At 38.7% G+C, this 18,031-nt stretch overlaps 1 protein-coding gene across 6 annotated transcripts in view; it reads right to left on the bottom strand.

Annotated features, from left to right (window-relative positions):
- Positions 1 to 8,598: 8,598 nt before the first annotated feature.
- LOC127435095 (plasma membrane calcium-transporting ATPase 1) overlaps positions 8,599 to 18,031 on the bottom strand; it is a 53,010-nt gene continuing 43,577 nt past the window's right edge. For 4 of the 6 annotated variants that reach the window (XM_051688279.1, XM_051688281.1, XM_051688278.1 and 1 more), the window contains exons 14-22: positions 17,928 to 18,015; positions 17,703 to 17,809; positions 17,350 to 17,541; positions 14,841 to 15,054; positions 14,014 to 14,225; positions 13,724 to 13,831; positions 13,333 to 13,521; positions 12,785 to 12,871; positions 8,599 to 9,547 (exon numbers count right to left, since the gene is read on the bottom strand). In XM_051688279.1, the coding sequence (XP_051544239.1) occupies positions 9,218 to 9,547; positions 12,785 to 12,871; positions 13,333 to 13,521; positions 13,724 to 13,831; positions 14,014 to 14,225; positions 14,841 to 15,054; positions 17,350 to 17,541; positions 17,703 to 17,809; positions 17,928 to 18,015 (1,527 nt within the window). In that variant the 3' untranslated portion in view covers positions 8,599 to 9,217. Of the gene's footprint in view, positions 9,548 to 12,705; positions 12,872 to 13,332; positions 13,522 to 13,723; positions 13,832 to 14,013; positions 14,226 to 14,840; positions 15,055 to 17,349; positions 17,542 to 17,702; positions 17,810 to 17,927; positions 18,016 to 18,031 lie in introns of all 6 variants that reach the window. The other 2 variants (XM_051688284.1, XM_051688283.1) reach the window with 2 other exon arrangements.

Here is an 18,031-nt window from a genome sequence, read left to right as displayed (position 1 = left end):
TTATAATAATAAATAAAGTGAATATAAAGGTTGATTTCCCCGCAGTGATAGGCTGGTGTAGGGTGTCTGTGGGACTTTAAATAAGCACACTGTATTGATGCCCTGTTAGTATTTAATTAGAGGTGCAAATAGTAACTGTCTAACACTATTTGCACTTAGTCCAAATAGCCTTTATCTTATTAGTAGTAGTAGTAGTAGTAGTAGTAGTAGTAGTAAGAAATCCTGTTGTCTTCTTGAAATCTCATATAACATCCCATGTTTCTTGGATAGAGTAATATTTTGAAATACATTCATTTAAAGGCACATACTACTTTAAATCTTAGATTCTATTATTGTGACTTAACTGACATTAATAGTAATTCATGAATTAAAAAGTGTTTGTGTTGAAAAAAGCTAGCTGCTGTTTAAAGAAGTTTATCTCTTTTAGAACTGGAAAATGTCAAACAAATCTTGTGGAGATTTTGTTTGTGTTTCGCAGCTCGCGCTTCTTTTCCAGTCGAATCACAAAGAAAAATGCAAACAAATGTCCCGCTCAATATATATGTCCACTGACATGCGGATGCAATCTGTGTTTATTAAAATATAAAGTTGCATCTGAGTGGATTAGAACCCGGAGCTTCTTTAACAAAAGGTAAATATGATACAACTTGACCACCCAGTCATACTCCCAAAAATTTGGCTGATTGATGTAATTCTTCAGTGACCAACAATGTCTCATGCCCAAAGTAGCAGAAGTAGAGCTAAAGTTATCAAATTTAGTATGTGAAATAGTTATTTTAGAGCTTGAATTGACCATCAAAAGTGACTGTTCGTATAAACAGACGATTTAAAATAACCTTTTACAAGCGCTCCTCGTTGCAGTGCAGCTTCAAATTAACAGTGTCAGAATCTCGCGAGATTGACGAGAGAGGGATCCCTTCTAGACGAGCACTGTGGTCAGGCATCATGTTACCAAGGATCCAAAGGTCTTAGGCTGGAAGTAAAGCCCGCTCATGCCACCTAGTGGAGCGGATGGCAAACTGCACCATAGTTTTTAACCATAAAAATCGTATAATAGTGCCAATAGAATGAAGGTTGGTTGATGTTGGGCCATGCATTTAATTCCAAAAAAGCCTGGCCTCGTTTAAACTTGGCATCTGCGTACTCAAGCTAAAGTCTTTTTTTATTAAGTTGAATGTAATGCTGATCTGTTCTGTGACTACAGTCGTTCACTCCTGGTCAAAACAGGTAATCATCAGGTTTCTCTTGAGACCCATACGTGAATCAGCATTAATAAATATGGAACATAAGACAGTTTTGGACAAATGAATGTTAAAATCTTTATCTATCTGACATCTATCACTGTTGACATAAGCTGGAGTTAACAAATGACTGATATAAATACTACACATGAACAGACAGGCATGAGAACAGAACAATTTGCTAGTCCCCCCTTGTGGACAGTTAGTATATCTGCATTCAAAATACCAGTAGAAATAGACAGGCATTAGTCCTTCAAAGACCTGAGCATAGAATGATACAGACCTGTGGTTTAGAAGCATATGCCTTCTGTGGCATATGGAATGTTTTTCACTCAAAACTATCCCAAAACGCACAACTAAAACAAAAAAGATGAAGGTGCCAAGCTCCAAAATTACAAAAAGCAACATCAGAGAAGAAGGGGGCTCAATGTAAACAGTGTTGCAGCGTTTCACTTTAAATGAACGTTATGTTTTCTGCATACACCGTGACAGTGTGTTAAAGTACAGTATGACAACAAACACTTTTGATTGCTGGTCTCCGTGTTTCTTCCCAACCTACAATTAAGTTAGTGAACGCCCGGAAAGCACATTCAGTGAGATCTCTATAGCACCAGAGAAACGGTATGTTATTTACTGTGTTTATGGAGCGTGTTATGATTTTACTTAATTTCAGATAAAAAAAATTACAAAATAAAAATAAAATAACGGGAGCTCTGCATTTTTAGACACTGTGTCAAGTTAAAAAGTACTTGTTCAACTGATAAAAACGCGTCTCGAGACACCTGCGTTCTGCTTTATTCGTTTTGCTTTTTAGCGCGAAAACGCGTCTGTCTGAACGGTTACTTGAAGAAATGCTTTAGCCAGTAATTACATGAATGCTACTCATATTCGAGAAAATAAATAAATACTTATCTCAAAGTCACCAGAATTGAACGCTTTGGTGTTGTTTTTTGCACACACAAAATATCTCACAGGGGAGCATGCCCCCGGACCCCCCTAGATATAAGGTTTATTAGGCAGATTTAGAGGTCTGCAACCCGAACCGGACCCGAGAACCCGACAGGGTTCGGGGCGGGTTCAGGTTTGTAATTAATTGAAAAATAAACAGGCCTACCGATCCTGTTTCGCGCTCGCGCTCTAAATCACAGACACGCGCGAACGGACGAGTTAGGGGGCGTTCACACCGAAAGTGTTTTTGCGCACGTCTGTTCTGTTTTCCCATTGTTTAAACACTCGCTGGACGAATGTCTTTGACATTTTCACCGCATCTTGCACAGAGAGGACTGTTGCCAAGAGACAAATAGGCCTTCCAAGGTTTTGTTCTGATCGGTCTTATATAAAAGCTGCTGAAAGCTGATTGGCCATGTTTTTTAAAATATGCGACTGTCCTCATAGACCTTGATGACACCTTGGACAAATAAACTGCATGCAAAATTTCAAGTCTATCGGACCAACGGTTCCATAGTTGGAGCCATTTTTATGTTTTTAATTATTATAGCGCCACCAAGAGGCAATTTTTTGTGTGTCCCCCGAATGACCTCATACATATGTGTACCAAATTTGGTGATAATATCTCATTCCTTTCAAGAGTTATAAATATTTTAGTGAAAGTGGCCCCACCCACTACTTACATTTTGGCATACTGTTTGATGATGAATCAAAATTTAAAAATTCCTTTGATAACTTTTCATACTGGGACACTGCTGAATCCATCTGCACTGGCTTGGTTACGATCGGGCAAACGGCCTAGGATGAGTTTCATATTATTCCAGATTGTTCTGCACCAGGTGAAGTTTCAGCAAATAAACAGTGAGGCAATGCTTTTTCCCCTTCTGCTCTAGTGTACTAAGGGGCTGCCATGCCTTGTTAAAACTGTGTATGTTTACTGTTTCAGTACTGTTAAGAATGTTGCCTATATGCTTACATAAAATACAGCTATACTAGGAGAAGATACTAAGAGAAGAAATTAGATAGTAAGCAATTTCGGGGTCGGGTTCGGGCTTAAAATCCGACGGTATCATTTGGGCCACACGGTCTTGAGTACGGGTTTCATTTTAAGGCCCGTGCAGAACTCTTGGCAGATTTCTGTGCGTACCCTCACATTAAATCCTGCAGGCGCCCATGCATTGTAATTATCCCCGCCAATTCCATGTTCAGAGTGCGGGATTTTTTCGTTTTAACGTGTTGATGGAACAAAATAAATCAATTTATTTCTATTCTATAATGTTATATATATATATATATATATATATATATATATATATATATATATATACAACATGTTGTATGCTTGTTGTGGAAAAAATATATTACAAAATAAAACTATAAAAAGTTAGTAAAAAACCAAAACAAAACATTCTGTCTTTTCGACTATAAATCCAACTCTCTCTGTGCATGGCTGAGTGCGGAATTGCATACTACTCGTACTACTTCTGCCATATACTTGGATAGAGCGCTAGTATTGTTCCCACAATTAAAAAACAAAACAAAAACAAAACGCACTTTTCTCTCATTTTTTCGCCTTTAGATTGGAAGCCTTGAATGAAACCAAAGTCTCTCTAGCAAGTCAGTCCACTGTCGGCCATCTTTGGAACACTCTTGGGAGACTATTTCCAGTCATGAAAGTGCAGCTCCTATCTACTTGAATGGAGAAAGACCAAAATCAAAAAAATGGTTGGTTAAGATTACGACCAAAGAACATATTTCAAATCAGCAATAAAATCTGACAATAGTGTAATCATAAAGTGTGATTCTTAACCTGATATTACGCTAAAAAGCGCAATTTTCCCTGCTTGTATAGCTAATGTGCATGCACATTCTAGAGTTGATTGACAGGTGATGTCTGTATCTAAAAGGTGATTGGCTCTTTTAAGTGTAAGGCGGGACTTCCTTTCTACATTTGTTGACCGTTGGGTGCTCAGAGCTCCTTGGTTGAGTGTTCCAGCTTCTCCCATTCATTTTAATTGAAATGGCCCATCTCTGCTAAATAATCCCCGATTATACACATGACTGTAAATCATGACCTGCTCAATATCCAGGTAATGTTTCAAAATGTAAACATTAATTCAACATGCTAATGACGTTTGATATGAAAAGAAGCAAAATCACTTTGGCATGTTCAGCTGCAGGGTGAAGATGACTTTAAAACAGTTTACATCATATTATTGTCATAAAACACATTACATTTCTCACTTCTGGACTCATGTTCGTGCTTTATCAGTGTTGGTCTTGTTTGGGTTGTCTAATGTCACGACCAATTTAGTAGCAAGGTCTCTTTCTCAGAAATTAATATCTTCATTACATTGAGCCAACAATGAAATCTTTAACTCAGTGAATAAATCTTTGATCCTGCTTGTGAAAACACTACACATGGCCCAAAAGTTGACAGCATGATTAAACAGATGACCAAAAACCCATCATCTGTTCCCCTGAACTCTTTGCTTAAAAAAACATATGTAAATGGCAGGAAGGCTGAGGTTAATATAATTTATTTATGAATTCATATCTGTAAAGTGCTTATATAGGTTTACATAATGCATTAAGCTGTAATTTACAGCTGTTTGGCAAATCAAAAATGTGATACAGTTTTGTACTGAAAAAGAAAGTCATATGTGGTTTGAACAACATGAGGGTGAATAATGACTGAATGTAAATTTTGGGGTGAACTATCCAAAACTAACATACTATCCTAAGTCAAAATATCCCACCCCAAAGTCTCTATGACATTCAGATCTGGAGATATGATCTCTCTGATCACTTTTCAGTGTAAATACTGCTCTCATCAAGGCACTTTAACTAAACGTAAACTTTCATTACACGTGAAATTGGGGCTAACACGAACTCAAAAATATGACAGAAGATTTCATTTTGACTCATATCCACAGAAAAAGTGACGTCACACAAAAATTATCATTATTTCATCAATTAATGTCATATAAAGGTACAACACATCCTAGGATTATTCACTAGTCGTCCGACAACCAGCTAGTTTAATATTTTTAACTGTGGTTCTTTTAAAGGCATGAATTAAGAGATGCAACTTCTCTGAACATTTAAACGTGCTGACAGTGCACTGTGCTTTTGCGTGTAGTTACTATTAGTGTGGTAAACTTTGAGAAATTGCTTCTCAATTTAAACCATTGCTTGTGTACAAATTCTCTGCATTCAACAATAAATGTAATTTTTCTGCCACTATCGGACTTAAAATCGTATGCTGTAAGCAATTTTCCCATTATTATGCATAGCCAACTGGTTTGTTAGGTGATGTGATGTGGAGAGAAAAATGTACTTGAGTTGTGTCTCCCCACTGCCTTTCCAGAGAATTGACTACAGGGGTTATGCTTTGGCATTTTACTTTGTCTTTTATAAATACACCCCTTCACTGAAATAATTTTTAAGATCAACTACTTGTCTCAAAGGGAGAGCAACATTGGTCTTTGAATCAGAACTCCACTTCTTCAGTTGCAAGTCTGTTGCCTTCCATACTAAGCTACCAGGTTCACCTGTGGGCCTCCTTGTCTGATGTAATTCTGATGATGAACCAACTTGTCTAAAGCAAGAGCACTTGGACTTGTTGGGATTTGAACTGGCTCTCCTTCATTTGCAAGGCTATTGCCTTCCATACTGAGCTATCAGGTTCACACATTGAGATGGCCCCTGTGGGCCTCCTTGTCTGATGTAATTCTGAAGATGAACTAACTTGTCTAAAACAAGAGACAACATTGGACTTGTTGGGTTTTGAACCAGCACGCCCTCAGACACAAGGCTGTTGCCTTCTGCGCTGAGCCGCCAGGTTCCCATGCTGAGATGGGCCCTGTGGGCCTCCTTGTCTGATGTAATTTTGAAGATGAACCAACTAGTCTGAAAAGAGAGCAACATTGGTCTTGTGGGATTCAAACCAACTCTTCTTCAGTCACAAGGTTGTTGCCTTCCATACTGACCTACCAGGTTCACATGTCAAGATGGGCTCTGTGGGCCTCCTTGTCTGATCTAATTTTGAAGATGAACCAACAGGTCTAAAAAAACAGCAATTGTGTCCTTGTTGGAATTCAAACCAGCACTCATTCAGATGCAAGGCTGTTGCCTTCCACACTGAGCTGCTACATTCCCATGTTGAGATGGGCCCTGTGGGCCTCCTTGTCTGATGTAATTTTGAAGATGAACCAACTAGTCTGATAAAGGGAGCAACTTTGGTCTTGATGGGATTTAAACAGGCGCTCATTCAGTCACAAGTCCATTGCCTTCCATATTGAGCTACCAGGTTGACATGTCTTGGTGGGCTCTGTTGGCCTCCTTGTCTGATCTAATTATGAAGATGAATCAACTTGTCTAATACAAAAGCAATTTTGGTCTCGTTGGGACTCAAACCAGCACTCCTTCAATCATTAGGCTGTTGCCTGCCATACTGAGCTAGCAGGTTCATAAATTGAAATGGGCCCAGTTGCACTCCTTGTCTGTAATTTTTAAGATGAACCAACTAGTCTGAAAAAAAGAGTAACATTGGTCTTGTTAGAATTCAAACCAGCTCTCCTGCAGTCACAAAGCCATTGTCTTCCATACTGAGCTACCAAGTTCACACTTCAAGATGGGCCCTGCCGGCCTCCTTGTCTGATGTAATTTTAAAGATGAACCAAATTGTCTAAAAGAAGAGCAACTTTGGTCTTTGAATCCACACTTCTTCAGTCACAAGGCCGTTGCTGTCAATATTGAGCTACCAAGTTCACACTTTGAGATGGGCCCTGTGGGCCTCCTTTTCTAATTAAATAATGAAAATGAATCAACTTATCTATAACAAAAGCAACTTCAGTCTTGTTGGAATTCAATGCGGCACACCTTCAGGTACAAGTCCTTTACCTTCCATACTGAGCTACCAGCTTCACACATCATGATGGGCCCTGTGGGCCTCCTAGTCTATGTAATTCTGAAGATGAACCAACTTGTCTAAAACAAGAGAAAAGTTAATCTTGTTGGGAGTCAAACTGGCACTCCTTCAATTGCAAGGCTGTTGCTTTCCAGCCTGAGCAGCTAGGTTCACACTGTGACAAATGTTTCATTTTTGGGTGACCGGTTTCTTTAAAGAGGGTCACTTTACTCCAGAGTTTAGTTTGAACGCTAATTAAACATACCTAAACCAGCTAATCAAGGTCTTTGGGTTTACTTCACAATTATTGTCAGGTGTGATTGATCAGTGTTGGAGCTAAACTCTGCGTGAGCAGGAATGAGTAACCCTGCTTTAAAGAAAAGGGATATCTGGTTAGACTAGAGGGCCCTTTCCAAAGCAAGGTATCTGTTGTCCTGTTATCAAATGGAATAAAAACATCCCCAATTATTAAATATAATGTGTGCTGAACATGAAGGAAAACATGGCCCTCAGATTACGCTAAATATCAATTTTTATTCTTAAAAACCATACACGATACTCAACAAGTTTAAAATGTAAGTAGAATCACGATATCCATTTACATTGCGCAAGACAAACAGACATGTACTTTTATTTCCAAACGTTTATAAAAAAAAAAAAAAAACAAAAAAAAAAACATATCCTTAAAACAGATGAATAATCATTCATTCCCATTATAGTTAGACACTATCGAAAAAAGAAAAAAAAAGTTAAGGATTCTTTAAATATATTTGCTCTAAGTAGCAAACTTAAGCTGATTTTTATTTAATAAACATGACAAAAATAAATAACTTATTTAAATAAAACTGTGGTTGTGTTGACTGAAGAAATCTGAATCTCTTTTCTCCTGTCTTCTCCTTTACACTCTTATTGAACCAACGAGAGAAGAGAAGCAACAGTCTGAACTGGAACCTTGCTGTCACAAATTAAGTCTAATCCTAAACATTACAAAAACACAAAACTTTTGACCATAAGTTTCATGCTATAAGCCACCCTGAGTATTGTATTACTTGGAGAACCAATCACAACCCTTATTTGAAGAGTCCCCCCCCCACCCTCCTGAATATAATTTATGTAAAATCTCTGTATTTCTGATTCAGCAGGTTGAGATGCTCCTGCATAAAAATACAATTTATTTACAAGGTCTGTATCAAAATGTTCCTTAGGGATCTGAAATAAAGTACCCTGTGCTGTGATACTATTGTACGCCTGTTTTCTTTAAAATTCTTCATGTTGATTCCTTAGTGTTTCCAGTACTTCAGGTCTTTAATATATTCTACAAACAACTGCAGCAATATTTTCTTAACTGATGGCGATCTTTATGGAATATGAAGGAAAATAATGCAAACTTTTTTGTAATTTTTGTATGATCAACAAAACACTTGAGGAAATATTTTCTCAACAACAACAACAACAAAAAAGGTAAAAATATGAAGAAAAAAATTTGAAAACAGTACACTCTTTTTTTCTTTTATTTTTCCTTTGAATGGTTTTAACAATTCTATCTAAGACAAAATCTTAATCTTCAATTAAAGCCCCTCCCCTACCCTGTCCAATTTTAAAAAACCACCTATGGATCTCTGCTCATTGCTATACAAGCCTTAGTGTTATCTACTTGGCTAGAAGGTTCTATACATCTACAAATATATAACAAATAAAACTTGCAGGCAAAAATAGTTCAGTTTCCATAGAAACACCCTTTTTTCCTGAAAATACAGCAGTATCTGAAATAATTGTCTTATTTCATATGTCCCCATTTCTCTGCATCAGGAAGCTCTTCCACCAACGGACAGAAGAAAAAAAAAAAGTATCTACAAACGTTGTAAACAGACCTGTGTCTTCCATAAAACATAAATAATTCAAAATATTAACAGCCAAATGATGCAGAAATCAGTGTTTGAATAAGCAAAGGGCAAAAGAACAAATGTACAACACCATTCATATAAAGAGAAGCAAAAGCTAAGAGCTAAGCTCCCAAGAGATCCTTGGCTCCTTCCCTCTCATCCATGAGTTCTCCAGGCTTTAGTCTCTGGGGAGACAAACAGGTGTTGTCTGTCGAACTGAGGGGCGGAGTAGATCATAGAGAGGTCTCTAAGCTGTGCATTGGGCTCCCGGAAGCCGAGGGTGTGGCTGGCTTGCTAAGATCCAGGAAGAGGTGGATGCCACTGTCTACGGCATTATTGTTCTGATTGGGGGAGGGTGGTGGAGGAGGGGTGGGTGTGGCATTTCTCTTAGTGGGGGCATCGTCCTCTGCGTCCGTGTCATCAATAAGGGGGATGTGAGGCTCCGAGTCCTCTATCCGGAACTCTGGATGGGTCATGAAGTTATGAATGGAGGTGCGAGACTCTGGCTTCTCCAGGCCCTCATAGGGCGACAGCGAGCTGCGGAATGCATTCACCACTCGGATCTGTGGGAGAAAAGTGCGTAAAGTCAGCCTTTTTGCTTAAAACTATGGCTCGTTTGCACACACATACACAGGCAAACAGTAAAACATCACATTAAAGTACAGGTTAAACCATGGCCAAACGGGCTGGTTTTAATTAATGAGTGTAGATAAGCGCACCAAAACCATCTAAGAAAATGTGTGAGCTGTCATGCAACTGAGAGAGAGTGGAGAAAACTCTGGTACTGGTGAGTAAAAACCTGATGCTTGTGTTACGGTGAGCTTATCCTCTGACTGAGGGAAAGAGAAGTTCTCTTTTCTGTATGCACTCAAATAAGGACAAATTCAGGATTGAGAAAAACAAAGAAATGTTCCATACAAAATGGAAAGAACTTAGGAGCATCATCTCAGATGTAAACCAGGAACTATCAAAGCCAATTTTTCAAAATGCAAATAAGAGAAAGAGAAACAGAACAAGATACAAAGTGATAAAGAGAAAAAGAGAGAGGCCAATAACCCCAGAGGACACAGCTCAACACATGAGGTTAATATTTTTGGGCATGCTTGTATTGGGGGAAGGGGAGGTGAGAAATCGATCACTGATTATGTTGTGAAGTAGAGAAAAAAAACTTTCTCTGCAGCCAAGCAAGTTTAAGCTAACCAGCACAAGTTAATTCACAAACAGTCTAGGGACTGGACCCATGCAGAGCAATGCTACCTTTTGTTCAACAGAGGTAAACCTTTGAGTATAGCCCATGACACATTTCACTGAATCTAAGAAGGAATATGTTGCAGTCAGTGTTGTAGCGTTTTGAGCTCAGTTTTTCATTTATCAATATCCATTTCATTAGCAGGAAAATTAAAACTAAAACAAAGTAGATTGTTTCAAACAACACAAAGTGCCCTAAACAGAAAAAAGTATGTTTATTTGAGCATGAAGAATGTGGACAGCCATGACCTGGTGAAAGATGGAAATATTGATGTAGTTAGAATTGAGGCTTTTGACAGCTGACAGACAAGCGTAAATGATACTCAGGGTTCCCACTGATGAGTTTCATTGACTTTTCCATGACAATTGTTCCAGTTGTGGAATTTTTTTTATAGAGATTGCATTTAAAAAGAGCGATTTCTAGCTGATGAATATTTTAGAGCTGTGCTTCTCAACTGGTGGGTCACGACTTGGTCAAATTACACATCACTTTTTATCACGATTATGCAGTAGTAACAGTAACTGGTATTTTGACAGAAACTATATGGTTTCATATTAAATAATATATATGGTAGAATCTATTAGACCTAGGCATGTCATAAAATACTGTTTATTGATTGGCACGTTATTTTATTAATATATTTGAGGCATCGATATATTAACATTCGCCATCATTTAAATTAGAAGCCTACTTTGCATGCTTTCCAATTCACTTAGTTGGGCTTCTGTTTAATGTCTGGCGTAATAGCGATGGGAGACCACAAGGACATGATATAACATTTACTGGAAACAGGTTGCAAGGCACAGGTATCACAACATAGGACAGAGGGATTTTCCTGGGACAACAGTCTCTTGAATTTACTCAGAATGGTGCCAAAAACAAAAAACATCCAGTGAGCGGCAGTTCTGTGGACGGAAATACCTTGTTGATGAGAGAGGTCAACAGAGAATGGCCAGACTGGTTCGAACTGACAAAGTCTATGGTAACTCAGATAACCGCTCTGTACAATTGTGGTTAGAAGAATAGGGTTGGTGCTGTTTTGGTGGCACAAAGGGGACCTACACAATAGTAGGCTGGTGGTTTTAATGTTCTGGCTGATCAAGATATATAATATATATATATATATATTATTATTATTATTTTATTTTTTTTAAGACTAGCTACATTAACCTAACCACAGTAATGAGGAGCCTTTAAATATAAGGGCAAGTACATAAAGGGCTTCAAATTCTGGACCTCCAAGACTTATGGACATGTTTTTCTCCTCTGTAATATGTTCTTTATGAATGATGTTTGATATTAGGAAATAAACTGAATAAATATAACAGACTCCTATAAATAAATAGGCTTATCGAAGTTAAAAGTGGGAGAGAAAACTTCTTGCATCTTTTGTTGTTAAAAACTGATGCATAGTTTTGTTCATAGATTTCAAGAATAAGGCCATGTAAGATAAAAGAAAATGCAACCCAGGCAACATTTGTTACAGTTGTCCAATGTAAAATCTGGGTCCTAAAGCAATAAAAGTTGAGAAACACTGTTTTAGAGTTGGTCATAGTGAGGAAAATTTATATTCAATACAGGATTTTCCACAACTTTTCCAGGCCTGTTAATCAGTTTTAATTTCCCCAATATTTGCAGGTTTTTCATGAACGTGGGAACCAGTTGTATCTAAATTATCACACGACAGATGTCTTCTGTGTTCCTGTAAAAGCAACAGATACATAGAGAAAGAAGGAAAAAGACAGCAGAAATAAGAATGACAAAACTGGCATTGAGTAGTTTGAGACAGAGTACTGAGCCTGACGGTAACAATGCAACGCAGGTTTTAAACTGAATGCATGTTCAACTGACACCACAGGAAAGGTGACAAACAGCAGGAGTCGAGGGAGCAAAGACAAGCTTATTTAAAAAAGGTTAGCCTTGGGTTAACAACCGATAAGTTTCCATTTCAGAGAGGACAGAATACGTCTAAATTACAACTTTAACAACATCCAGCATTGCATCTGTAGCCAGCTCAAAAGATGATCCTGCAGAAACCCGATATACTTACTGGAACAGGAGTCTTAAGCTCACATTGCCTACAGCACCTCATCAGCCCTGAGAACAATGCTATTCAGCATTGTTTGATTGGTCGGGTTATCAGTGTGACCATGGGCGTATACTCAAAACATTTACACGCAGAAGACTACAGCTGCCACAGACCCCCAAGAGCACACGCAGGGCTGCAGACACACCAGACATTATAAGCCAACAGCTCTTGATCCGTGAGACCCAGCCAAAGCCATCAAACAGAACACAGACACAGATACCTCAACCCTAACACAGAGGCTCATAATATACAGCCGTTACATAGAAAAGCAATGTGGAAGATGCTCAGAGACGCATTTCGTTTTGAAAAACAGAAGAACAATGAAGACTGTTAGGCGTGAGGAGGAAATGTTAACTGACATGCACTAATAAACACGCACTCACACCCGACAGTGGCAGAAGCGGTGTTGAAGGCAGTAGCAGGAGATAAGGCTACATGTGTAGGGCTAGAAACATTGGTTACATCGTGCTGTTGGCTGGCGCTGGAGGGCTGACGCCTGACGGCCGCCTGAAAGGAAATTCCGCTCTGGAACGCACTCACTACATCCATCTGGAAGGAATCAGAGAAGGTGATAGGCCCAGAAAATGCACAGGAGAGAAAAAGACAGAGTCAGAGAAAATGAGAGAAGAAGGGATAGAAGATGAAGGGCACCCATATAAAAAGACAGGACAGATAGCAGCTGAGAGAAAAAAGGCATGGAATTAAAGAACAGACTCCCTGACATCAGCCTTTAAAAACTGATCAGCTTATTGCCTTGACAAACTGCATTAATAAACCCTCTTCCACCATTTTAAGGTCACCACAAGTGGTGGTGTGATATGACAGAGCACTAACTCAAACCATAATCAGAGAATCAAAAACAAAATAGTGAGAACTTAAAGCACAGATCAAGCGAGAGAGACTCCAGAAGGAATAGAGGGTTTGAATTCTCAGAGGTAACCAGTGGGCATTTTGGCCTCCTGGGCTTGGACAGCGAGAACTGTGGGGTTGTGGTGGTTGAAAGGGGTTACCTGAGTCTGTATGCGATTGAGGCCTCTGAACCAGAGGATCTGTCCCCTACGGAGCTCTCGCTCAGCGTGGTCTATTTCATCATGGTCCTCAAGCTCCTCCAACTCTTCATCTGGGATTTCCTCCTTCTGCGTGCCATGACCTGCGGTCTTCAGGAACTTCAACCGACTTGTAGGGATAGAGGAGATGACCTGCATAAGAACACAGTTCAATACTAAGTAGCCATTACAAACAGAACATTAAAATGTATCACTGTGATTCCGTTCAACACCATCAGGGGGCACTGCTCAACTACTATTTAAAAGTCTGGATTGGTTTGTTGAGAGCAAGTTAAGGCTACATATTACTAACTGTTTTCTACAGTACAAGGAGCAGTACTCAGCTGATGCTTACCTGTCCCCAGAGTAGACATCCAAAGCCCAAGAAAATACACCACAGCCACTGTTCAATGTTTAGCCCCACACAGCTGAACGGCTTTCCTCCAAACTGCACAATCACGATCTGAGTGGACAAGGGCGAAAGGTCATTATAGCAACTTTTTTTTATTCAGTTCATGACATTGCCCATACATCTTCATGGATTAAAACAATGCAAGTGTGATCTATTGAACTGTGTGTTTTCTGGTAATGAAAATGCTTTGATTACAGGCCTGCATTCAATGATTTGTGGGATTCACTTTCTACCTGAATAACAAAAGTGCCAAAGACGATGGTACAGAAGATCAAATTGTTGAAAATGCCTTCAAAGACATTCCGTTCTCCGTGGATCTTGCGTGCATTGATTTCATTAAACAGTTGCATCATCACAAAGGTGTTAAAGACAATGGTATAGTGCTCAGAAGGTGGAGCATGAAGAGGGGCGTTGCGTCCACTGTCTATGTCGAAGATCTTCTCACCTGTAAAAAGAGCAGAAAAGAAAACATTGTAGCTCTGGAAACTTCAAAGTTCTCTAAAAAGACATGGCTATTAATGCCATCATTACAGAATGCATGATATGACAGCAGTTACTATAGAAAAACTGCAGTCTACTGGCTCCTAAATCAATAGTCCACCCAAAACTAAAAATTCAGTCATTTAGTCATCCTCATGTTCTTTCAAACCCGTATGACTTTCATTCTTCAGTGAAACACAAAAGGAGATGTTAGGCAGAATGTTAGCCTCAGTCACCATTCACTTTTACTATATGGAACAAGATGCCATGGAGGCTAACATTCTTCCCAACCTTTACTTGTGTGTTCCACAAAAGAATGAAAAGAGAATGTCAGAATTATATTTTTGGGTGAACTATCCCTTTAAAACATAACTACAAAGTAAAACTATTGGCTCTTATTGTCATTAGTAAGGATTTTATTTTTATGTAATATATATTTACTTATTCAATTATTTTAGCTGTACTAACTTTTGTTTCCAATGTACTTTTGCTTTCTGCTATGAAAACATGCATGACTGAATTTGTTTCATTATTCAGTTGCCTGATCCAAATGGCCTAGATGTAAGCTGGTATCTCTTACCTGCAAAGAGTAAAGTGAAGATGATGGTGAGTTGGTAGACCCCATGACCCAATATGTTCTTCATCATTGTCCTAGAGATGAGGGGCTTATTACGACCATAAGGCTTCCTCAGCAGAAGAGATTCAGTGGGGGGTTCAGTGGCCAAGGCCAACGATGCAAACGTGTCCATAATCAGATTCACCCATAACATCTGTACTGCTTTCAAAGGAGAGTCCTATGAGAGAGAGCGAGAAGAGGAGGTGACCATTCTGACCTCAAACATTACTGCCACCTCCGTAACACTGCATGTTACTGAACATCTCTTCTGCACTTGCATGAGTATTATGTCCTTTGCAGCAGGTAGTTAAAGTCGAGGTTACTGATAAAGTCACATCAAGCAGAGTTGACCCAGCAGTTTTCAAGTTGGCAATTATTCCTTGTCTCATATTTTCTACACCACAGCTACTCATGAGCAATATTCAGAGAAAGTTACATGCAGAACACCAGAGGTTTGAGGCTGAGTCCAGCCATGGCTATCGACAGCAATGCAGAGTGCAAATGTAACCCTCCCATTCATTATGCAGTAATACAGGACCGCAACTGCAATCAGCCTGACTATCATTCTATTTAACAGAGGAGAGCTGGCTCATTTTGGACTGCTTCTCTGCCTGTGGACAGCAGTGCCAGACCTCATGCAGACTGCCTGAAAGTCTTCCTGCCTCAGACTAACAATTTCCAATCACTTCACTCAGGATGGGTAGCAATCAGCTGCATCCATCAGCCAACACGGTGCATCTCTAAAGACATATCCCTCACGCAGAGTTGGACTATTTAGCTTAACAGCTCGGTTAGCATTAGCTCCCTCGTCAATATACTAGCCGTGTTCCTAGGGCTGTCACGATTATGAAATTTGACAGATGATTAATTGTCAAACAAATAATTGGGATTATGACGATTAGTTGTCTGTTTTAGGGCTATGATGATGATGAATGGTCTCATTTAGGGCTTTCACGAATAATTGTCGGATAAATTGTGATATTTCTTAAGGTGCATGTGTGCTTCATACACCTCAAGTCTTTTTTACATATTTAACTTCAAATTTATGAATCAATTAATAAAATAGGGATATATGATTTCCTTTTAAGGCTTCAAACTATATGAATGACATGAAAAATAATGTTTTAAATACCAAAATATTTCTAAATACTTAAAATATGTCTTTCTTTTTGGTCAACTTTAGTTTTGTTCAATTTTACATGTACACTGCTGTTTTTGGAACTCATTTAGAAAATTATATATTTTCATTTTTAAAAATAAAAAATCTAAAATATATACTTGTATTATATTTATATTATATAATATTATTTTATATTATGCAGTAGTAAAAGATTTCTGACCTAATTTCTTCACTTTCACAAATTATTTTAATGCTCTTATTTCTCATGAAGAAATAACCTTTGAGATTTTGTTTCATCATTTTATCACACGAAAGAAATAAAGCGGGTGTCGTCTCCTCTGTGTCACGGAGTGTAATAAACACTGCGTATATGAACCCACTACGATCAGGAACATTTACCATTACACGATCATTTAAAGTGAAGCTGGACCGCTTTGTGTTCACTCTATTCACTATCAAAGTTTATATTTGTGCATTTATATTTTCGCGGGAGTTTGGCGCGAGCCTGACAACGATACGCACATCAGAGCGCTTAACCTGACGTGCAATTCCAGACAGTAGCTGCACTGGTTGATGTGCACGGTGTGGCTCAGTGATGCTTAGAATTCAAAGGAATGACACAAAAAAATGTTGCTTATATTTGCTTAAAATGAACTTACTTTGGCATTAAAATGTGATTAGAATTTGAAGTGCAGTTAGAGCAAATAACCACAATCAGATGATTATTTAACAATCGTGAAAGGCCTTTGTGTTCCAAAACCTAGTGTGCTGCCGAAGCAGACAGCATTTGAAGGCATCATTGGTATGCTGTTGCAAACGTTATAAAGAATAATTATGCTGTCTCCTTAGATCCAGCATTTTCTATAGCATTGCATTCTTGCATCATTCTATAGCATGTATCCTTCATGAAGAATGCATTGTGCCAACCTCTGTAAAAAAAATAAATAAACTGAGTGAAATGACAATTATAAAAATATTTAATCAATACTGCAAAGTATCGATATCAATCAATTAAACTAAAATTAAGTAAAAAATTTGACTATTTTACCCAATAGTTATGTGTTATGTATTTCTATACTTATTTGGGCATCACACCCATTCCAGATAGGTGCCTTGCTTTGTGCCTCATATGCTGATCGTTAGCTTTACAACATGCTAACCCTAAATTCTATGGCCGCGTCTACCATGCCATTCTCAGGGTTCCTACACTATGTAAAATTTTCCAAATCAGTCACTCATGAGATATCGTACGTTAGGTTTCTGCATTAGACAACAAGGCAGCTCACAATTCTTTGAAACAGACACACTATTTCATGAGAGAATGGTTGAATAAAGCTTTTTTTTTCGTGGTACCTGTGTGATGCAAGCTCCAGTGAAGGCCACGATCACAGCCACCACATTTACGGTGAGCTGGAACTGGAGGAATTTTGAAATGCTGTCGTACACGTTCCTCCCCCACATGACAGCTTTGACGATGCTGCTGAAGTTGTCATCAGTGAGGATGATGTCAGAGGCCTCTTTAGCCACGTCTGTGCCGGCAATGCCCTGAGCATAAAAAGCACACTACATAAAACTATTCCAACCAAATCTAGAGCAGAGAATATTTGTGAAAATGTATTGTTATTCATTCTTCAGACCTAATGTACAAACAATATTAAAATGTAATTTCTTTAGCTATATTGCCCAGCCCTAGTTTATGCACATACCATGGCAAACCCAACATCGGCCTTTTTTAAGGCAGGGCCATCATTGGTGCCATCTCCTGTTACCGCCACAACCTGCCTCTGCTCCAGAACAGTGCTGTCTATTATACCTAAAGGGAAGAAACATGCAATGTGTCAAGACAAAGAGCACAACATTACTGAGCAGAATTACTGTTCTTTTCAACACTGAATTAATTGCTCATCCTGGAGGAGTGAGTCTCAGATCACCTTTGACTAGTGTATGTTTGTCTGTTGGTGAAGATCTAGCCAGGACCCGGAGTTTAGGCCATATCTTGTCAATTCGCTCTTGTTCAATCTGAAAAGAGGACGCA

The sequence above is a fragment of the Myxocyprinus asiaticus genome, chromosome 45 (genome assembly GCF_019703515.2).
Source record: "Myxocyprinus asiaticus isolate MX2 ecotype Aquarium Trade chromosome 45, UBuf_Myxa_2, whole genome shotgun sequence".
Lineage (NCBI taxonomy): Eukaryota > Metazoa > Chordata > Actinopteri > Cypriniformes > Catostomidae > Myxocyprinus > Myxocyprinus asiaticus.
The sequence above is the reverse complement of the archived record's forward strand: the minus strand, read 5'-3'. Positions and strand labels throughout refer to the sequence as shown.